The following is a 22,870-nucleotide window of genomic DNA, read 5'->3' on the forward strand; positions in this document are numbered from 1 at the left end:
AATTTGAGTCTATAACAAATAATAGGTTAAAAAAAGAAGATGAAATCGAGTAGGTTTCTGCTTCAGTTACCCTAAAGAAGAGGGTATGACATGCATGAATGATTCTATGATGGCTTCTAAGTTTAAGGATCGAGATGATGCACAGAAAGAAAAAGGAGATCATCATATAGGATTGTTCTATTCAGTGTCGACTTGAACTCATCGACTCTTCCAAGTCCAGCATGCTCTTGTCGGCTTCGATCCAAACCCGATGTTCGATCCTATCGTCCCACATGGTGCGGAGTTTCTTCCGCATGTTCAATGGACGATTGGGATAGTATTTCTCCGTCTTCATGGAGAAGTGCTGCAAGTATTTGTCTGATCTCGTCAAGGTTATGGGGAAATAGACCTTGTTCATCACCTGCCCCTCCGTCGATCTCACCATGTCCGCCATCCATCGACCCACGTAAATAGTCCGATCCTCCAAGCTCCTGACCTCCTCCTTCAGAGTCAACGAGGAATCCACCCTGTGAACACAAACCCTAGTGCAGCAACCCCCGATGAACACCACATGCAGCTCCCCCTCAAACTCCGTCAGGTAGGTCTCACAATCCGCGTAAGTGAAATCTCTGATCACTTCAGCTTCTCGCAATGTGCTTTCCCTCGAGTCGAAGACGCAGACCCTGAGGTCGTACCCTTGGCAATAGAAGAGATGGCCGCAGGCAAAGAGCTCGTAGATTCTGGTGAAGACGAATGTCTCGGCGAAGATGCGGACCGTCCATCGATCATCGCCGGGGCGCCATGTCAAGACCTCTGTGCGACCGAGCAAGCAGTTGAGGATGACGGCGACGCAGTCCGGTGCGGTCGGTGCGGCGGAGAAAGCGGCGGTGCAGTTCTGAGGGTACAGGACGCGGTTGGTCGGGGGAAGGTGTATGCAGGTCCTCGTTGAGGGGCGGAAGAAGAAGAGCGAGAGATCGGTCTGCCGCAGCAGAAGCCAACCAGCTTTGGAGGAGAGGACATCGACTCCCGCAAGTTCCGGGAAATCTACGTGGATAACCGCGTTGCGTGAAGGGTCGATGATCCTGCACTCGCCGTTCTCCGGCAACATGAAGAGTCGCATGGAGCGGGCGCCGGGGCGTGGCGGCGGCGGACACTGCCGCCAACTCCTGCAGACGGCGGTGCAGCGGACGTAATCCTTGTGGGAGAGGCGGGAGACAATTTCGCCGAGAACGTCCATGTTCGGGTCGCTCCATAATCGTCCGGCGCCCTCGCCAGTCGGAGATGTTTTGGGCCATGATCTGCAGAGAATAATACTCCACGATAAAGATGACAAGCGAAGGATCGAAACAAGTACAATGATAACAAGTGAATATTACGATCTTTTATTGCTGATCCTCTTCTTCTTCTTCGACTTTGTACGTGACGGTCTACTCGTCATGCTCGCCCAACGTGAAGGTCAAAACATCCAACAGCATAAAATATAGCGGAGAAGCTTACAATTTATGGAAAGATTTTAGCGTATATATTATTTCTTTCCTAATCTATCTGCAAACTATAAAATCCTTTCTCGTTATCTATTTAAGACTCGAATGTGATTATTTATTATATAATATGAGAGTAAAGAATTTACGAAAATTTATTAAGAGAATTTCTTGTCAGCAAATTCATCTATTAAAATTTCTTAATACAAATGTATTGACTGACGATATTAATCAAAATCTAATTAGAATCTTAATATATGTTGATCGGAGATATGACCCTCCCGTGAAATAGGTGGACTTCCCATGTCATGCCTATCGCTCTTGCACAGTCACAGAGATCGGACGAGATGCACGCGTGATAGCTCCACATCGTTCCCACAGGAGAACACAGGAAGGTGCCAAAAGCCGCCCAGCTCATCATGTCTTGTTCGACGTGACCACGGCAGGTCCGGAATCTGCAATAGTAGCTGGAGAAGTAGCAGCTTCCTCCTCTCTTTCAATCTCAGGTCAACATATGCTTAATCTTTTAGGGGAAAGCCATGTTAGCACTGTTGTTGGGAAAGGTGGGACGTCGAGGAGAAGCAAAGTCCTGAGATGACGATGATGATGGCTGTGTAGGTCCCCATGAACCGATGCTTCGTGCTTTGATTTCTGCTGGGGAAGAAGATGATGGCAGCTTTCCTCGGTTTCATCGTATCATCATTCCAAGCTTCAAATTTTTCTAAATGCATGTGGATTTACTTCATCTTTATGACGATCTAAACTCAAAAATCAAAGTCTATTTTGAGGCTAAAATATCTAGAGTCGATGAATGTCTTTTATTCCTATTTACGGGAGATTCTTCTACTTTAAGATTATATTGTTTTATTTAATTAAATAAAATATATTATAGATATTATTGGATTTTATTGACCAATAGAAAAGAAAGATTCCTTATGAGATAATCTTGATGGGAGAAACTCTCTTAATAACTTATCATAGACCCTCTGTTCTCTTCTATAAATAGACAGGACCTTTAAGAGCTAAGAGCATCATCTATATGTATCTATGTACATCAGAGTACATCTAAGTAGCATCTCAATAATTAAGAGATTAAAGTTTTTCTCTCAATCTCCCTCTCCTCTAATCCCCTAATCCATCAATCTAGGTGGTACACTCTAAATTGTTAGATCCAATTTATTTGATTTCAATATTGACATAAATTTTTTTTCGCATTACAGATAGTATAATTATAGATTTTATGCTAACACTTTCATCATGCATTAGTTGGACTCAACCCATCAAACAATATTAGAGAATGTGCAGAACGTGCCCATTGCATACTCTCCGTGGTCTTCAACACTCAGTCAACCGAGTTATACTCACGACAAAATATTGGTCTATTTTGTTGCATATATATATATTATTCTTCCAAAGAAAAATCTTTGATGTAACAGGGTATTAATGTCTGATAGCGAAGATCTTGTGCTCATTTCGAGAACATTTTCTCCGGGCCAAAGACAAGTATAAAGTTTTGATGTGGAAACGCAAAATTAATCTCAAAACTTAACCCTCAAAAAAGAGATATTTAGATAAATACTTCTGAATTTTCTTTTTGTAGTTAAATCTTCTCATAAAATTTACCCAAACAATTTTCACTAAAAGATAAAAAAATATATATTTTTAGAAAATGGTAACATGTAACATAATTATCATTTCTTTACTTTTTGTCTTAGTTCTTCAACATGGTAATGATCATCATTTCATAAAATATATCTCGACACACACGAAAAAGTTCCATCTTCCACTTCGCATGGTTTGGAAAACTATAAAGCGGAAATTTCTCATCATATCTCAAGCTGGCTTCTACATATCACGCAGCCTTTTCTCGTATATTATTAGCTCATTATAGGTTTGTGTCTCTCATGAACAGGAGACTTGGGTCGTTGATGAATCAGTCATGTGTTCCCCAGTGATCCTACTCGAGCATCAAACCCTATTGTCAAGATTCTTCCTATATGTGTCTGCGAACTGGACGGAAAGAGATGGAAGACTTATCCTGCCATATCATTTTATGATGCATCAGTCCATCATATATCACTCTCCCAGCAACTGTTGGGTGAGTACAGTTCAAACCCAAATCTTTTCCGAGGGAACTCTAAAGAAAGAGGGACATTAAACGTTGCTTTACGTGTGAGTGGAGACAAAGAAATAAAAAGGAAAACAACTGATGTATATATTCTGTGTTAAGACTAGAATAACACCATAAACGAGCTCCTCGAACAAGCTAGCCAACCAGAACTAGTCGATCGAGCATTATGTATGTGTATGTCGTGTGTTATTAGGATATGATCTGCTCAGCCGAAGCGCTTCACGAAGAATCACCAGGAGGACCAAGCACTTGGATTACCAAATTGTATCTATTGGCCATTCCTGCTCGCTCCTCTCGATACGAAGCTGAAAGCAGCTGTGGCGATGGGTGGTGGTGCACTCCGTCGTAAGTGACCTTGACGTTGCTGGGGTCCGAGGGAGGCCATTCGACCCTCTTCTTCGCCTTGCATCCCTCTTCGCGGCACTTGAAGTAGCTTCTATGGCGAAGAACATGAAGCATGGAAAACCAGACAGACATTCTTTTCGTATACATATCGAGCAAGGCAGTTGGTTCAGTTGTTTACCTGTTCTTTCTTATCTTTAGAATGAACTTTTGCCCATACTTTCTCCATGCATACCCATCTCCAGGCATCTCAAGGCTCTGACCCACTGTACCTGTTCCTGATGGATCTTGTTCTTCGCTGGCCTCCCCTTCCCTACAAAATCACCCTAGAGTGCTAAGGATAATTTGCATCGCTTTGTTAGATGCTTTCGAAAGCTAACCATTGGTTTGTGATGCATGAATGAATGATAAGCGCATAATAACACTCGCATGCCATACAAAAAATTGGAAGTATTTTCAATCACACAGCATGATTCGAAACGACGATTCCCTTCAGCAATTATAGTTACGGAAACCTAAAACACACAGTTGGACAATACTTGAAAAGGGAAGATGCATGCTCTTGTTTACCTAAAGCTTCCATGCAGGGTGCAAGTCACTTAGCAAGCTCTATCGTAGATACAGATACATATCAGCTGTATGGAGGAACAAAAGAAAGAAAACGCCACAAAAAAGGAACCATCGAAATCCAGGATGCATGGCCGTAGATAAAACCATGACAGTACTGCGGCTGTTTTCGAGACACCAAAAGGAAGATGAAGGTAGAAGGATCGCATACAGATAAGCTGTGGGTTGAGCAGCGGCATCCATGGGAGGACTTGTGCTGCGACCTTGAAAACTTGTAGAAAGAGAGTTTTTATGTGGTACTACTTAAAAGGGTGAGAGCGGAAAGATGAGAACGGTGGTGGTGGGTTTTCTTCTTATCACAATCTCAAGGTTATGTTCGGCGGTCACGACTTAGTCGTCACTGGGTTACGTCTGTCACATCGTCACTTTGCTCCCCCTGCTTCTGAGAAGCTGGCAAAAGGAAGGAATGGCTTGACAGAAAGAAGAGTGGGGTCTGATGCAGATCGAAGGAAGGCAGCAAGCAACCCAGTGGTTAGCACCACATTAGTCGTCGTCTTCTCGTTGTTAGAAGAACTAGCGGTCACAAATTTACGTTGACCCATCCACCCTCGTCTCCGGGAGTCGTCGCTCCTGAGCACCGGATAAAGGGGCCTTAATGCGGCTTTTCTCGACTGTGGAAAACATTACAGGGTTGATGGAGAGGCGTTAATAATAGCTAATGACGTCGCTTAATAAGAGGTTTACCGTTGACAGGAGATTTGGCCGACATGGGTGCGTCAAGATTAGCAAAACTGATGCGGCTACATCGGCGCCCTTGATCGAAGGCGGGCCCACGCACCGGGGAACATACATTGGGAAATTGTCATTTTACGCTTTGACCCCTTAAGTTCTATAAATTGACATTTTTGGTGCCCGTAATTTGCACCGTCAGATTTGTTTTAATTGGTTTGATCCGATGCAAATGGTGTCTGTATGAATGCCACATGGACAGCACACCGAAGCACATGAACGGGCTCGACTTTGAGCGCGCGTTCGACACGTTATGAAATCGATTGAGCCCGTGTTTGGTTGGGCTCATTCGTTTGCGCCTCTTCCCTCCTCCCCTCCTCCCGTACCGTCTCTTTCGCTTCGACGATGGCGAGCGGAAGATGGAGGGCGGACTGTGAGCGAAGGATAAGGGCACGAGCGGATGGCGATAACGATCGGTAGTGACGGCGTCGAAAGCGTACATGTTCCTTCTCTTACCTTTCGTCATCTTTTTCTTCTTTACCAATCCATCGAGTGGAGCGAGCTACAGCTTGATTCATTGTTGTTCATGTCAATCGCAAGTTAGAGGTGCACGAGCGCTCGTTCTAGGCTTGGTTGAGAGCCCTAGTATACATAGGGGTAGACATCCCTAATGTTGTAGGGTATTTCTACAACCTCGATACGTGAGACTTCTCTGTTTGTTAATTTACGTTGTAAAATGTCTTCTTTTTTTTACCTCCGATAACCACACTCTCCGCCTAATTTGATCTCAATAAGAAGTTGGTCTTTGCATATACTAACTACTTTTGGAGTGTGATTATTAGAACTCAGAAATAACAGAATCTAGGATGCAGTAGGAAAGAAGTAGTAATGCAAGTGACACATGTTTTTTTTTGCATCCTTTTAAAAGTTTTGCGTCAGGAAAGTAGAAACACAAACAGATCAATTCAAATTTTATATCACTTTCATTTGATAAAAAAAAATATTCAGTACAGACGTATGTTTTAATCTTTGTTACATCATTATATGTAACAATAAAAACCAAAAAATAAAATTTAAAATCAAGCTTCAACATATCCAACTCCTCACATCTCTCTAAAAAATCTGTGTAATAAAAAATCAGCATTCTTTCCAAAATCAGACTTCAAAAAGCTCTCCACACATCTCTCTATAAATGGAAAAAGAAAAAGAGAGATTTTCTAGCATTAGAAAAACAAGAAATAAAAGAAAAAAAAAAAACAGAAAAGGCAGAGGGAAAAAGCCACACGTTCCAACATCCAAAAGCATTGCACCCATATCGTTCTGCATTCCTTTTCTTTCGCTTGAAAAAAAAAAAGCAAAAGTGATATCCTCAATCTTTGTGCTGTTGCAACAGGAAATGGAACTCTGAATTCTGTCGGAGCAATGGTGGTGGCTCCAAGTCGGAGAGGTTCATATCAATCAGGGATCGCAATATGTCATCCAATGAGAATGGTATGCTGCCATTGAAATTGTTTTGTTCAGTTTAGGTATTTATATTTTGTTATACGACCACGGAAAGTGTCATGAAAAGGCATTCCTCATGTTGTCTCACATGAAAAGAGACTGCTTATCTTACCTTGAATCATCATCCAACAGAAAAGAGTTGTTTGGCATGTTGATTGAGTCATCTGTCATCATAGTTCTCATCTTGGAAATCACCTGAAATTGAATATGTTTATGATGTAAGAAAGTTTTTAACTTTTTCTCTATTGTTGTGTTCACATTGGATGTCAGCATATGTTCTTGAGTCAGTAGAAGAGATATCAAATAGGTTAAAGTTCATATTTTAATTACTAGGTCATCTCAGAGGACTTCAAGAACAGAGGAGATGTTGACGGAGGGATTCAGTAGGATGAATATACTCACATCCTGAGATAAACCATGTGTGCCATATTTGTCATCCCAAAACATGGTACCAATTCTATAGATTTGAGGAACACTCAAGACCTGGAACCAATCAATTGATCTTGTCAGATCCCAAAATTCTATAATTTTCAGTGAGAATTTAGCTTCTGACTTACTGGGCAGAGTTCGTTTGTGATCTCCTCCAAGGATTTGTGGGACTTCTGATGCAAAACCTGCCCAGGATAAGGTGTGCTTTGTTTACCTATCTGTGTAAAACTATCTGTAATTCATGATGACACGATACTGGACGTACCAGAAATCCAACTGCCTGTCTTATGTGTTGAAGCTCATCCCATGAGGTTCCAGCAAACTGCAAATAGATGGTTAATATTAGTACGGTTTTGGTAGTTCCGATATACCATTGTTTATTTGTTCTTTTGTGCATTTGAGCCAGTGTTAAGTGACTAAATGTGATGCTTATTTTGCTGACTTACTTGTTCTGTTGTTCTGGAGCACCATTGTTCCAACTCCTGTAGTCCAGCCTTAACAAATTCTGCATTGCTAAATGAGCAGCATTCTCGGCGGAGTAGCAAGCTTTACACAAGTTGAAACAGCAATACATTTATATGAGATGTGAATCTCAATTTCTTTTGTTCTCTTGTTAAAATCCAGTGCTCATCTGTCCTTTTTTGTCATTGTAAACAGCACATAATAAAGGAGATTAGGAATGGGTACCTGTTAAATAATTGTACATTGATGAATGCAAACACTTGGCTAAAAGTCTTCCGAATTATCATGGAAGGCACCTGCAACAATCAGATTGGAAATGTTATATTGTAGAATAATGCATATTCCAATGTTCTTAACTGTCCGCAGTTAGTTTTTAACATGTTTCTTGATTCCTTACATAGTTTTCATTGAATACAGATAGCATTTGGTCCAAACTCTTGACAATGCTTTGCCAGTGTATGCTTGAAGCTTGCTTTGCTACTAGATTGGAATGAATGCTTTTAGATGATCCCCGAATTGATCTGGCTTTGGAAGGTCTTGGTGCCTGTAGATAATTATATGTCACCAGATGTAGGTGTTACTTGTTACTACCGTACACATGGTCCTCGGATATACCTGTATGCACATAGTTAAGAATGGACTGATCTCCTTCTTCAGACTGTCTCGTATCATTCCATAGATCTTCTCAACATAAGCTGTTAGTTGTTGCTTAAAAAGTAATGCTGGATACTTAGCTTCGATCCTTGATTGGTCTTCAGATTTACCAACCATTCCACTGTAGCCACTTGAAATCCCCATTCCAGATGAAGATGAGCGGGTGTTCTGAAATTATATTTTGGCCAATGATTTATATGCATCAAAATTAGTAAGAATTTTGACAAAACTATATAGTTTGGAATCAGAAATATACTGGGAGCCAGTCTTGTTTTGGGCAGACAAAGGATTAAAGAAAAGCAATAATATGTGATTCAGCAAAACAAATTTAAATTCTTGGTCAAGTATCTTACTCGTGCCATTCTACTGAACAGTGTGACTGTTGTTGCTCGATTGCGGTGTGAACCTGTAGTTGATGCATTGCTTGCTTTAAGTGTTTTTTGCAGAAGAAATAGAAGGGTAGATGTTGTTGACAGCCAATATGCCAGTTCACCAACATTCTCCTGGTTCTGTTAAAAGAAACCAAAAGATTATACATAGTGGAGTTTCTTATTTGCAAGGGAAAGAATTTTTGTGAGAGTTGCTTATGCTAAAGTTATCGCTCACAACCTCAACAGATGACCTGATTATTTGTATGATCCGATCAAATATGTTTGTCTTCTCTGCTTCAAATGAGTGCCACTGAAGCAGTGATTTGTAGACAATACATGCTGTGGTAGGCCTCTTCTTGTCAAACCTCTTATATTCCGTGAGACACTTGATAAGCGCATCATGATTTTCCTGTAAGTGTAGAACAATAAAGCATGTGATTCTGAGGAAGGGAAAACCAGGGATATCTAAGAACCCAGAAGTTCATATTAGGTACAGATGATGTAGAATGATTAAGGATTTAGGTGGTCTGTGCTACTACTGGTGTCACTCTCCTATTGGATGATAGTAAATACCGAGAGATCTACAAGTATGATGCAAATGTCAATCCATTATTATCATTATAAGTTTAGGATCTTAATGCATACCTGTTGTCGATCAGTTAGAGACTTCTGTTTACTTAGAGCTGGTGCAAGGGGTGCTGCTGCTGGCTCCTGCAAGTGGAATTTTATCAGTCAAAGTTGCAATTTCTGCACCAGACTCAAATTTGATATCTTTATATTCATTTACGTAATTAAGCCGTGACTTTTTCTTGAACTGAGATAATGAAATATTTGCATAGGTTGCAATTTATGTTACCTTGATGACTGGTGGTTGAATAGATTCAGAAGTAACTGATGGCTGATAAACTACTGCAGGTCGATTGCGAAGCAACTGATTCTCTGACTCCAATGTGCTGATCTTGCCTTCGAGGCTGAAGAACAGTTCCAATTTATAAATCAAGCTCTTTGCGAAGTCATTTTAGAGACAAAATATCAATTCATAATGTAAGGGCACGTGCAATTCCATATCAGGTGACATACCTTTTAATTTGTTCTGATAAATCTTCATTTGATGAAGCAACCAAGGCTTGTTGTCTCAGAACCTTGTTTTCAGACTCTAGGCCAGACGAATTTGTTTCAAGTCTGCATGACCAAATAGATAATTAACAGTACTCCACAAAATACATTTTGTTCTTGATGCATATATTTATAGATTCAACCACATCAAGAAAAGATGGACGACATCCGTATCTGTTACCTCTCTATCATCTCTTGCAATTGACTGATTTTTGAGTTGGACTCTTCCGTGCCTTTTAGTAATTCTTCCACCCTTTTCTGGACCTCTGTATATTTTCCCTCAAATTCGTCAGCCTTGGTCTTGAATATACTTAATTCGTCCTGTAGAGAGTCAAAATACATTTTCACTGATGACAAAACATGTGCCCTATTTGTATGCATACATGATACAATATTCATAAATCTAGATGACCAAATATTGCTTTCTTTTTGTTTTCAATTTGGTTCATGTAAGTGTTACTTGTTATTCAAAGCGTAGGTTATTTGAGCAGAAGTGTTACTTGTTATATATACTTTAGGTACTTTGAGCAGAATTATGGAAACTCAATGTGTTCTTTACCTCTAGTTCTCTGTTGCGGCCTGTAAGCAACTCTAGCTTGGTGTTATCCACCACTGGGATCTCTTTAATAACAGGTGGTGCTTGTTCAATGGCTACCCTAGCAGCCTCTTTCTCTTTGATGATTGCTTCATGGGCTTCATCAAGCTTCTCTTGCATTTCTTGTAATGCAGTTTGTAATTTTGCAATTTCTTGCCCTTTGGCTTCTTCAGCATCAATCTACATAAATTCTCCTTAGATTTGTTTTGTAATAAATATGCTGCAGATACTATCTGTTTAAGATGACAGCATACCCTCATATGCTTTTCAACATCTAATCTCCAGGTGAGTTCTTCGACCTTCTTTTCAAGCTTGTCCTTGGCTTCTTTGAGTGCTCCTGTCTCTCTTGCAGCCTACAGAAACATTTTGTCAGTATTTGTACTTCTCTTCCATAACATCCAACAAACTGTAGACAAGGTACATATTGTATATCTAAGAACAGCGCACCATTCTTAACTTTCGAAGTTCCTTTCTTCCAATGCGCCCTCTCCAGAGACACTGAAGTATCAGAGTTGCCTTCTGTTGATGTTTATATGCAGAACGAGCTTTGTATAGACGCCATTGAGTCTGCAGGCCACAACAAAAAATAGATTAATACTTCTAATCAATCTTAAGGTACTTATTCAACACAATTTCCCATTAGTCGATTCCACTTACTTGTATGATTATAGCAGCGTTGGTTCTCCTTCTATGTCTGTATACATTTCGAGCTGCCATCGCTCGTAGTCCTGTTTCTATAACTATTGCAGATGATCGCAGTTTTGTGTAAGCTTTTCTTGCAGCATGAGAACGTGCATATTTCTGAATGCGGATTGAGGCATCTTCTCTCCTCATGCCTTCATATAACTTGCGTGCAAGACGTGCTGCAGATGGTAATAATGCTACATCAAGTTATCCGCAGGACTAATTTGGTATCCTATAAGGCAAATTATAGAAAATAACCTCTCCATAGTTTTTGCATTTGAATTGAGGCTTTGCGCAGTATTATGAATTCTTTTCGAGCAAGATGTGTGCGTATCTGCCTCTGAATTAGTTTGGAAGCATTAGATAAGACTTCCATTCGTCGGGCATCTAGCTCAGCCATCTGACCAGCTCTGAGGAACACTTTTGTCTTTCCTATCTGATAGCAAGATATGTGAGTGGTGTTTAGATTTAGAATATATAATTCATATTCATTTAGGTAGTTTCTATCTCTGATGTCCTTTTTCTTAGTTTATTGTTTATTCACTGAATGCACCTGATAACCTTTCAAGCCCATATTGTCACATATAGCTGCACATGCTGCTTTTTCGTCGGAGCTGCAAGATTCATTTGGTATGTGGTATTCCATCAGTATACTGAGTTAGAAAATTCATGGTTTCATGAACTACCGGAAAAACTAGTGATCACTCTCTTATAAAGGACATGTACCTGTCTACAAGATCTGGTGCAAGAATTCCAAAGCGATCAACAAATTCATCAAATGTTCTCTTTGTGGGATAGCCAGCACAACTAATCCTGATTGCCTCTAGCACACCCTAGATTAGGAGAGAAGAGGTGAAACATGAAGCAGATGGCATTTCAATCCTTAGTGCAAACATGATAATTACATAACTCCAGTGTCAAGTTTATTCACTGACCCCACATCTCAATTGGTTCAGGACATTGAAATTCTCAAAGATGCCTGGTTTTAAGACTGCATTGGGCTTCACACATCTGATGTAATGTGGTTCTGTCGTGCTCAATGTTTCCATAAGTGCTTGAAGTTGTTGCTGCAAATTTCACCTAAAGAACTATCACAAAATTGAAGAAGAGCATCAGAACTGATAATATTTCAAATCTGTAGCCCTTGCATACCTTAAAGCGAGTGCCTATTGAGGAGAACTTTGACTGTTTTGAAGTTTCCTCTGCTAATGGTGGAAAGAGGTTTGCCACAAAAGGGCACTTTGAATCGTTTAAAAGAGCTTGATGTTCTGCGACAACATAGTCTTTGTTCTTATCAAGGAATTGATCAGCTTGGTAAGTAACCTGTTCAATAAACTTGTTTATTTAGTTCCATACACAATTTGAATCACCTGTAGAATTACTTATCTCACGATTCTCATCTTCTTTTCCTTACATCTCCAGCATAATGGTTGATGGTGAATGCAGTGCGTGCAAGTTTTGGCTTGCTAAAACGTTTGTGGCTTTTGTATGTTTGGTACATCTTCTGAGCAAAGGTCTCGTGAGTTGACTTTGGAAACATACTGCAATATAATTTGATTGTTATCAATGCCCATCCTAATATTTGGTGACCGGTTTTAACATATATCGGTTTAGCATTTCTTAGTCAAAATAGTCATTTGGATACAGTAACAGGAAACATTTTTTTTTTTCTTTTTTGGTTGCTACACAGTTGTCTCAATAAATATTTATCTGAACCAATTTATTCACATACTCATACTGAGTCTATTTTCTTTGATGACAAAACAATCATTTGTGATGACATTTTCTTGTCCAGATAATTTTCCAACCAAAAGAAAAGAAGGAAACAGATGTACCATGCTTCATCAAGTAGCGCAACTATTCCGCCGGGTTTCTGCATTGAAACAGTAAGAATCAGTCATCAACCTTTTGTTCATTAATCAAGAGTATATCTTGCACAGATAGTTGCTTAGATAGCATACCTTTTCTATGAGATCCAGGACATCTTGGTTGTCCACAAATTCTACATAACTCCAGTTGATTTCTTCCCTCGTGTATTCTTCTTGCTCCATCTTGAATACATGCTGTATATACCATAGTTAGAATACTTAAAGATGTCCTTTTCGTTAATCAAAGCATCATTGCAAATGAAACTAAGTTATACATAGTTACATACTTGATTGAAATGTTGTTGCAATTTCTCATTAGTTAAGTTGATACACAGTTGCTCAAAACTGCCAGGAAATTCACATTGTAAGATAAACTTGATATTAGAGATGTAAAGGTTGCCATAATGTGATCAATGCACCATTTACTTACAAAATTAAGTTTTGTAGCTTACCTATTAATCTTGAAGCTCTCAAAACCATATATATCGAGCACTCCAATAATATTTTTTGCATATGGATCCTGACCGATTGAGTTGTTGATCTTGTCAACTATCCTGCCATGATGTTTGGAAAAATATTTTCACAACAAATGCATTCCTGAAAACCTGTTGGAAATAGAAATCTTTGACAATCCAAAAAAATTAGGTGAACCCGTCTTCTATAGATTGTTATTGTCGGCAAGATTGTCTACAAGTTAAATAACTGAGATTAAGCATGCAGAAATTTCGCTAAAATATAAATGAAAGTTGCAACATATGTAATCTTACCAGTCAAATAACCTTGAGTAGACTGTCTTAGCCAAGGCATCACGGCTTAGTGCAGCAGACTCTGGATCAAGAGGCTTTGTTATTTTTCCATCTGGTGTAACAATCACACGCTTGCAAAGAGAGTCCTCAAGTGCTTTCTCATCACACCTGAGAGAACCGTCATCTTTAGCACGTAGCAAAGAATAAACTTAAAACCATGGAGTGAAATTTATTATGCACAAGATTCTAGTGTCGCACATTAGCAGCTCTGTAGCTGTTTTAAGATGGCTAACCGATTTCTCATCTTTCAATTTTGAGGAGTCAATTTCCTTTCCTTTGTCAAAATTTATGTTCCCCAGGTGCAGAATTGCAGCTACTACACGAAAAATAGCTTCCTGTATATGGGAAAACCAGTTGTGCCAAATCAGATGCCACTGGTTTTTTTTGTGAAGTTCCCAAGTCAAAAAAAAAAATCAGACACTAACCTGCTCGTCCTGACTGATTCCCACCACATCCATTGCATTTCTAGTCTCCAGGTATTCCCTGGCATCATCCACATTTGCTACTTCATAACAGTTTGTTTGGTTTAGATAATGGAATGTTCTTGGATTTGCTACCTTGAACTTCTTCACATCCTGAAAGAAAGGAAAAGACACGAATAACCACACTGGATCGTAAAATTATGTTCTTGAGAATTCACTGTTTAAACAAACAGGACACTGCACGTAGCATGTTGTTGTCAAGATCAGCTACATATATGATGAGATAATCAACTTTGGCTTAAAAAGAAGAAGAAAAACAAACAAGTAAAGATATAATAATGTTGAGCAGTACCTCTGGTGGTGCAGCACAGAGCATATAAAAGCAATGGTAGTTCCTTTCTGGGTCAGATACTTGACATACTCGTGAGCGCTCCAGTAGATATGTGCGGACTGCAGCTCCCGAAATCTTCCCATACTTGTCAAACTGGATCTCAACAAATTTACCGAACCGACTGGATATATATTATATAGTTACTTCTCTGTATTAGAACTCAATCGAGTAATCATTTGCTTGCAATCACAAACATTAAAGAAAATGTCTGCTAATCACCTTGAATTGTTGTTCTTCACTGTTTTGGCATTTCCAAATGCTTCGAGCACCGGATTAGACTGCATCATACAGCATTATATTCATCAAAATTGACTAAGATTTTCATTTCTGTTTTATATACTTCATAGGGGTTTGAATTACTCATTGTGGGTATAGTGTGAATGCCAAGGGCGATGTGTCTTTTACCTCCAAGACCTGCTGCTCGACGGTTCGGCCCTCTGTACCTGATCTCCCTCCCATGAAAGCTAGATATCTCATGAGCATCTTCGTGGTCTCTGTTTTGCCAGCTCCGCTCTCTCCGCTAACCAAGATCGATTGGCTTCCATGCTCATTCATGATTGCCCTGATATTGCCTCAATGGCAATTTCATATTAGTACACTTCAATTAGAATGTGATGATAGCACTCTGAACTCTTGACACACTACCTGTAGCAAGCATCTGCAACTGCAAAAAGATGAGGACTTAGCTCACCGAAAGCAGCACCCTTGTACTGTTCCATCATGTGGACATCATACAGATGTGGAAGTCTCCGAAAGGGGTTCACGGCTATCAATATATTTCCAGTGTATGTCTGTCGAAAGTAAATTTATATTTCAATACTTGGTTCTTCTGTTTCTAACTCCCCAAACAATGTGATTTCAGGTTGATCAGGAAGATAGAACGTACATAAATCTCATTCAGTGCATAGCGAGCTGCGAGGTTATTCAGAACTCCTGGTTCATGGAGGTAAGCCAATTTGGTCATGTCATCCACTCCAGCCTGAGGAGCCTCTGTATCTTTCGGGTATATACTCGACAGACTAGCCACGACCTGCGTAATTGATCGAGACTCGTGAGATATGCTTCTGAAAAGTATTGAGATACTTCAGGCTGGAGCAAACAATATCATCTTCCGCTATCAAAACGAGAAATTGTCGACTTCATTGTAACATTTGTCTGTTCTAGTAAATCCATCGCACCGAGAAAGAAACTGTATGATCTTATAAAATATTGTCTCCAGAAGTAGATGACCCATTTGTTGTGACACAACACGAGTAAATCGTTGCAGATTTGTATATGAATTACTAACTGGATTCCATCTTATACGACCCTCGTGGCTTGATTCTTCATGTTGATATATGATTGTAAGGTGGTTGCACAAGATGGATTCATTCATGTGTTATATAAAGTTATCGATTCTGATATAAATCTATCGATGATATGAATAATGGAATCAAAATCACTAGAAAAACAACAGTAAGACATCCCTGACAGGCAAAAACAAAAAGATCCATATACTGAGTGTCAACATACTGTCTTCCCATCGGTGGTGACTATGGTGGCGTTGCCGCCTTTGATCGCCGTGACCTCTCCATCGATCCAGGCGGCCTCGGGATCCTCCACCCACACCTGAGACCCAACGATGATGTTCACCGGCGTCCCCTGATCGACACAAGAGGATCAAAGATCCAAGCGATCAGCCAATAAACGTATGCAAACTTCCATGGAATCGGAAAACACAGTTTGATGATCAATTACTCACCATAAGTGGACTCCGAAATGTTTCTTGATCGTTCAATCACCAAACTCAAAAATCGGAAGGAGAGAGAGAGAGAGAGAGAGAGAGAGATGGGAAAGAAGAAGAGGAAAAGGGGAGATTGGAATGGTTAAAGCAGCGAGGGAATGAAGGTGGTGGTGGGGGTGGCGAGGTGGTGTAAGTCGAAAAAAGTTGGGAGAGAGAGAGAGAGGGACAGCGGAAACCCAACCTATCAGGAAGGCCAGGTCAGAAGCTGACGTGGAAGACAGTTATGGCGGCGGCGGCGGCGGCGGGAGTCATGGCTTTGGATTCGAAGGCCGTGGGAGATGTTGGATTTTGTGTCGCCTAAATTTCGGTGTCGGTGGCGGTTAATTCCAGCTCGCCTGCTTTAAAGCAAACAGCTTTAGATACGGTAAATCTCAATTCGTCTTTTCACAGGTTCGGAGGAGTTCATCGATCAAAACAAGATTAAGATTTAAGATCAACCGATCGGGGCGCAGCTCAAGCCGTCAACGAAGCGCCAAAAGCCGAGCCGATTGGCGTCCAAATATTCCGGTGACGGCGAGCGGGACCCACCGGTAAAGTAAGGCGGACGGCAGCCAACCAACACTCGGGCAGTCGGTGGCCCCACCGTCTTCCGCCTTCGACATCTTTTCGGGGGGCGGTGGCTCGCCGTGGGCCCGCCCGCGGAGGCTTTCGGCCGTTGCCATCACGGCCGACCATTACCCCGGCCCACGTGCTCCGCAAGACGCCGTCTCTGCGTGGCTGGCGCCTCGCCAACCCAAAATGGCAGAATAATAATAATAATAATAAGAATATATCACATCAAACAATCTGTAAAAGCAAACAAAAAGAAATCGATCGGGTTGTGTCATTCCACTTTAGTGGATCCAATTGCATCGATCTAACGTGGGAATTGTCATCGATTAGTTGGACCAATGGAAACGATTGTGTTACATATATAAATAATATAAAGAATGTCAGATTAGTAAGACATTATTATTATTACTATCATTATCATCAATCAGTATTATAATAACAATCGATGATAAATTGATTCTGCATTCCTTTGTTTGGAACCAATGATGTCACCACACCTGAATCAGACAAACCCACCTGGCAGAGGAGATCTCTCGTTATTGCTCCAGATCATAAGTCAATATTACCATGAGATCGACGCAGAATCTTATTCCCAACTTGATTTTGACTGAGCAGCTCAGACAAGCATCAGGTCAACCGTCGCACTCTTGGACTCTCGGTCAATTATCAGGTTTGACAAGTAAATGCTACTTTCGCTTTACATAAAGACGATTCATTTATCCCATAAGAAACTAATGGAGAAGACTCTGGCAAATTTCAAGTCAATGAAAGTTGGCATTAGAATCTTAGCAATTGAGGAGGCCATAGAATCCTTACCTTTCCCAAGTAACTTTCGATACAAATGCTAGAATACCCAGTAAGCAATCAGGCTAAATATAAGCTGAAGAAATGACACATACTTTGACATATTGTTCATGTAAATCTCAAACAATTCTATCCAAAAACTGTTGATTACACTGATGAAAACCAAATCTGGGCATTGCTTCGGGTGCCATTTTAACACAAATTATTCTCGCGAGAACGATTGCGATAGACCAAACCTTCTGAGTTGCTAGCTTTAAAACACTCGGATGGAGACTCTCAGCAAATAAGAATCATCTTTATGGCTCAAAAACCATATTCTCGGCCTCCTTCTTTATCGATTGGTAGAGCACCGAGGAAAGATACCGTTCCCCGAAGCTGGGGAAAACAACCTGTGCCAAGGATGAGAAGGAATTCAAATGAGAAGCACAAACACATACACATCAGTATCACGGTTGATGTTCTAACTGGATGCCAAACTCCTTAAAAGAAACTGTTCTTTTTTTTCTCTCTTAATAGAGACATGAAGTATTATAATACAAAAGAACAACTAAATATGTATATCAGTGTTGGCTCACTAACATTCATTTGATATTTTTATGTAGCTATTTATCTCAAACGTGTTACATAGAGAAGAATGCAAGTTATACTCTCACTGGAAAGGAAATGGGTACTCACAACTATGAGTTTTCCCTCGTTCTCGGGCCTTTGTGCGACCCTGATGGCAGCAGCGGCAGCAGCTCCAGATGATATTCCTACCTGTAACAGATGTTCCACTTAGATTAACATAAAATAGAGAATTCTCATGCTGATGCTAGATTAGAACAAAATCTTGCAACAACAAACAGATGCTTCAGAAAACTGACACTCACCAGCAGCCCTTCTTTCAGTGCAAGAAGCTTTGCCATTTCAATGGATTCATTGCTTGAGATCTGGCCAAACAACACATGGAAGGAAAAACAAAATCTTCATCGATGTGCATCTATGATTTTGTACGCTATAGTAAAGATTAAAGGTAAAATAAGGAATCGAGTCTTCTTATTGATGTAGTGCCTCTGCTTACGGTAAAGACTGCTCAATGGTTCAAGCGCTAATCATGATAATCAAATTGATGCATAACTAGTTGTTGAAACTTGAAGATATCCATTAATCATTTCTATCATGTAATGTTACGAGTCATTTTATTTGTGCTATATTTATCAAGGGAAAAGGATGTCACAATAAAGACAATCACATACGAGTCACAATTCAAGATGCCGAATATGCCAGTGCAGAATTTGGTTGAATTCAAAATTCTACAAAAGGTGACTGTTTATCAATATGATCAATTGCAGTATGTTACAAAGTAATCTCCTTATGAGGCATAGCTGTTCACTGAAGCAGAAATGTTTATAGCTTATTGCACATTTGTTCTTTTCTAGGACAACTGCAGAATCATGACACAGACTCTCCAAAGAAATAGAACATGCACGGCAATGGGAAACCTAAAGACTTGCTAACCAGTCTGGTAGTTAGTCCAATGAATTTCTCCAAAGAAATAGAACATATACGACTATGGGAAACCTAAAGGCTTGCAAACTAGTCTGGTAGTTAGTCCAATGAAATTATTGTAGCAGTGTAACCCGTACATAATTCCAGGAAGCAGATAAAAGAGTTTCCGAGTCGTACTTGAATAACTTCATCAATGAGATTGACGTCCAAAACACCTGGAATAAAACCAGCTCCAATCCCTTGGATCTTATGTGCACCTGAAAATAAAATATCATATGCATGCTGGTCAAATAACTGAATGTGCCAATAACTAAAAGTCATTCTCTGAAGCAGACTATAATCGACGATCTTCAAACTCTATATTAAAAACAAATAAAGCCTTATGATGTTAGCACTGGAAGTAGAAAATGATTAACATGTTAAAAGTTCATGAAAAAATAAGAATAGCAGCAAAACTGTTGTTACTTTGTTCAAATATATGAATATTCAATAACCACAAATACACCATGATCCACAGAAGGACTACAACTATGTGAAGATCTACATGGAAATTGTACGACTGCAAACTTCCGTCGTGATGGCAGTTGCTAGTTAGTTCCAACAAGAAACTCAAGTCCAATTCTTTCAAATTATTGAACTGAGACGTAAAAATAGTTCATGGTCTGCACCAAAACATCGTAGGCTCTTCAAGAAGATATAACACGAAGTTGAATCCAAGATATCTTCCAGAACAAGACTCTAAAAACAAGATTTCTGACATTAGCTAAGTGAGTATTATTTAGTCCACAGCAGCAGTGGTTACTCAACTAGTCAGAGATGTCCAATTAAATGCTGGATCAGGTGAAATGCGAAAAGAATTAATATAAATGATGAATATCTATCTCTGCAACAGGGGATCCCAAAGCAAGAGTTAACTTTGACACACAAATGTGTGCAATGAAGTATGTATAGTCTAAGTATGAATATAAGCTGCAATTCTTTCAGTAATAACATTTAATCTAATATTCAAATGCAGAACTGAAGGAATACAGGAAAAACAAATCAAGAAAAATGTGGACATCTTCTAACTCACCAGGCCTTCCTCCAGATAAAACAGCACTTTCAGCTGGTTCCACACCATAAAGCTTTAGATCAGACAACACAAAATCAAAACGTAAGCACGGAAACCATGTAAATTGAGGAGGGAAGCAGTAGAGCAGAACTAGCGAGCATTAGCTAATTCTTGGTGTGAAAGAGGTACCTTAATGTTAGGATTCTGTTCTTTGAGAAACCTCCCTGTTCCAGTTATTGTACCACCTGTACCGATACCAGAGACAAGGATATCCACTCTTCCAGCAGTTCCTTTCCAAATCTCAGGTCCAGTTGTTTCATAATGAATCTACCCAGATACAACAGATATCAATTATAATTATTGTGTCTCATGAAATTATATAATAACGAAACACAGAAATGCACCTTGGGGTTGGAAGGATTTTCAAACTGCTGAAGAATGTATGAGTTAGGTGTTTTTGCAGCCAGTTCCTCAGCCTTCTCCACAGCACCTTTCATACCCAAAACTGGATCGGTGAGGACCAATTCAGCACCAAAAGCTTTAAGAATGATCCTTCTCTCAATGCTCATTGAGGCTGGCATTGTAAGGACAAGCTTGTAACCCTTTGCAGCAGCCATGAAAGCCAGTCCGATGCCAGTATTGCCGCTGGTAGGCTCAATCAGGACACTCTTTTACATGCAGTATTCACGGAGAAGGAAAAAATGTCAAATGCATGTTTCATCGAACACTGAAAAACATGCTTAGTATTTAAACTAATAGAGTTTGGACATATTTGAATGAATCAAAATTGCCGTAAATTAAAGAATCTAGTTTGGACTCACACGAGGAACGCAAAAATGAATGTGCTAGATGTTATCCAAGGCTGGTTTTCTTCTAAAGAAAAGGTAATTATGACCATCTTAAAAGGGAAAATCTGCTGCTTTGAATTTCTATTATTTTTTCACCTGAAGTCATTGTCGAACAGTTAAATTACCTTTCCAGGTGTGATAAGACCCTTCTCCTCTGCATCAGCAATCATGCTGTATCCAATCCTGTCAAGAGAAATAACCTCATAAGTGAAACCAGTAATTATTGTTGGAGGTCCAGACACAAGGAAACATCACATGATGGAAAACAATTAGAAAAGGTTACCTGTCCTTGACACTGGAGCATGGCTCCATCATCTCAAGCTTCGCAGCTATACGGGCTCCGCAACCATTTACTACCTTATTGAGATACACCAATGGGGTTCTTCCTATCAACTGAGAATCAACCAAAAAAGAAACAAGCAAGATGGTTGTTTGTTAAAACTGTTCAAGAGAAGAGAAAAAAGACCAAAGGAAAGCGTACAAGCATACTTCGGTTACATCCTTCGCTATCATCGGACTCGATTCTCCCATTTCTAGGTGAGCTGCGAGAGGACATGACAAAAAATTGACATCATTTTTCTTGTGTAATGGGTTGGTAAAAGACCACTCATGTCATCCATTTTGCTTAATTACTAATGCATTGTATACATGAACAAGGCCGGCTAAAATAAGACAATGCCTGCTCTGTCATGAAGGACAAAAAAGATTAATTCCATTGCATCAAGATCTGCTTTCTCATCAAAAGCATATACAAGATATCAGTAACAAAAAATTAATCCTAGAGCAATCGATAAAAGGAAAAGAAAAGAAAACATGTAACAAAAATGCCCTCTTTAGCTTCTCATTATTTCTAACCTTGCACAGAGCAAATGCATATCTGAAAGCAAAAAAAGAAGCTTCAACCTTTAATACATAGAGCGATCAAGTTCAAAAAATCCCTTTCACAAGTGTAGCATGCGGTTCGCCAAACAGAAATCATATAAACAAAGAAAAAAATAATTTTTGTTAAACTTCCAACAGGATTGCGAACAACCTTATTAATCCCAGATCACCAGAACCTCATCCTTCAAGGATACGAGCACAAAACCCTCTCAGTCACAGCCAAGCCAGTACTAGGATTCACAGGGGAAAGGAAAACAGAAGACCAGAAAACAACCGGATCAAACACATAAAAAACGAGGCTTTTTTTATGAAAACCTTGATCTGATCGAGCGAAAAGCCCTTCCTTTAGAAGTACGATCAAACAGGAAGCTTGCGCTAAGAGATCTCCTATTCTTTCACTCTTCCGTTCATGTGATTGTAAGATAGCAATGGAGCCCGAACGAGACTCACAGAACGAGACGAAAACACGTCGCTGGGTGGGTGCACAACTGGGTAATTAAAAGAACGCACACGACACCAGCGGTCGGATCTTGTCGGGATCGGACGGAGCAGTTAGGATTCGCTTCGCGACTCGAATCTGTGTGCGGATCTCCGCTCGGCAAACCGGAATGGCGAACTCGGTGGGCGACGATTAGGATCGGCTTCGGCTGTCGTATGTGGTGACGTCTTCGCCACCAATTTCATACATTAATGGCGACATTTAATGTGATATTAAAAAGAAAAAAGAAGGAAAAAAAAGGAGGAAAGGAATTGTCTGTCCCAATTTGATTTGATCCGATCCGATCCGAATCGAATCCAACATCTTTACAGCAATTCCATTGGATTCAGATCAAATGCTTGCTTCTCAGAAAATAATATTCGACATAATTGACCTTTTAGGAAAAATAATGCTTGTTAGATCGGGCATGGATCTGTAACGGGTATCAGGGTCC

At 40.0% G+C, this 22,870-nt stretch overlaps 3 protein-coding genes and 1 long non-coding RNA gene across 32 annotated transcripts; 1 reads left to right on the plus strand and 3 right to left on the minus strand.

Moving 5' to 3' along the window:
- Nucleotides 1-181: 181 nt before the first annotated feature.
- On the minus strand, nt 182-1,216 carry LOC135632591 (F-box protein At1g49360-like). The gene has a single exon (XM_065141204.1). It carries the CDS (start codon nt 1,214-1,216, stop codon nt 182-184), a length of 1,035 nt encoding a protein of 344 aa, XP_064997276.1.
- Nucleotides 1,217-5,588: 4,372 nt separating this feature from the next.
- Nucleotides 5,589-15,864, plus strand: LOC103979778 (uncharacterized). Of its 26 annotated transcripts, none has more exons than XR_010495133.1 (14): nt 5,589-5,725; nt 6,623-6,720; nt 9,564-9,719; nt 10,645-10,776; nt 10,899-11,231; nt 11,312-11,673; nt 11,761-11,895; nt 12,000-12,059; nt 12,185-12,357; nt 12,466-12,557; nt 12,839-12,929; nt 14,878-14,957; nt 15,182-15,315; nt 15,393-15,864. It is a non-coding gene; the product is annotated as an uncharacterized LOC103979778 (long non-coding RNA). The 26 variants fall into 26 exon arrangements; XR_010495147.1 differs by having other exon boundaries at nt 14,906-14,957; XR_010495146.1 differs by lacking the exon at nt 14,878-14,957.
- On the minus strand, nt 6,178-16,428 carry LOC103979779 (myosin-12). The gene is made up of 39 exons (XM_009395990.3): nt 16,272-16,428; nt 16,043-16,171; nt 15,417-15,560; nt 15,176-15,321; nt 14,936-15,092; nt 14,750-14,808; nt 14,492-14,651; nt 14,143-14,292; nt 13,916-14,052; nt 13,679-13,825; nt 13,364-13,465; nt 13,199-13,256; nt 13,005-13,106; nt 12,879-12,916; nt 12,458-12,584; nt 12,196-12,366; nt 11,979-12,110; nt 11,770-11,876; nt 11,597-11,657; nt 11,302-11,479; nt 11,017-11,222; nt 10,807-10,926; nt 10,614-10,712; nt 10,324-10,539; nt 9,946-10,085; nt 9,729-9,830; nt 9,505-9,619; nt 9,294-9,359; nt 8,887-9,057; nt 8,631-8,786; nt 8,239-8,445; nt 8,021-8,167; nt 7,849-7,919; nt 7,608-7,707; nt 7,427-7,483; nt 7,290-7,346; nt 7,135-7,215; nt 6,845-6,927; nt 6,178-6,725 (listed from the first exon to the last, which is right to left on the minus strand). Exons 1-39 carry the CDS (start codon nt 16,272-16,274, stop codon nt 6,599-6,601), a joined length of 4,629 nt encoding a protein of 1,542 aa, XP_009394265.2. The 5' UTR covers nt 16,275-16,428; the 3' UTR covers nt 6,178-6,598.
- A 1,294-nt stretch (nt 16,429-17,722) lies between these two features.
- LOC103979776 (cysteine synthase) lies at nt 17,723-22,477 on the minus strand. 4 transcript variants are annotated; one of them, XM_065141400.1, is made up of 11 exons: nt 22,389-22,477; nt 21,546-21,598; nt 21,340-21,449; nt 21,182-21,239; nt 20,613-20,876; nt 20,398-20,535; nt 20,230-20,281; nt 19,335-19,414; nt 18,539-18,598; nt 18,345-18,425; nt 17,723-18,058 (listed from the first exon to the last, which is right to left on the minus strand). In XM_065141400.1, the coding sequence occupies exons 2-11, from the start codon at nt 21,585-21,587 to the stop codon at nt 17,966-17,968; spliced, it is 978 nt and encodes a 325-aa protein (XP_064997472.1). In that variant the 5' UTR covers nt 21,588-21,598; nt 22,389-22,477; the 3' UTR covers nt 17,723-17,965. The 4 variants fall into 4 exon arrangements, with proteins under 4 accessions (XP_064997472.1, XP_064997473.1, XP_018678862.2 ...); XM_065141401.1 differs by lacking the exon at nt 22,389-22,477 and adding an exon at nt 22,254-22,361 and having other exon boundaries at nt 21,538-21,598; XM_018823317.2 differs by lacking the exon at nt 22,389-22,477 and adding an exon at nt 22,254-22,360.
- Nucleotides 22,478-22,870: the final 393 nt, after the last annotated feature.

The sequence above is a fragment of the Musa acuminata genome, chromosome BXJ3-3, assembly GCF_036884655.1.
Source record: "Musa acuminata AAA Group cultivar baxijiao chromosome BXJ3-3, Cavendish_Baxijiao_AAA, whole genome shotgun sequence".
NCBI lineage: Eukaryota > Viridiplantae > Streptophyta > Magnoliopsida > Zingiberales > Musaceae > Musa > Musa acuminata.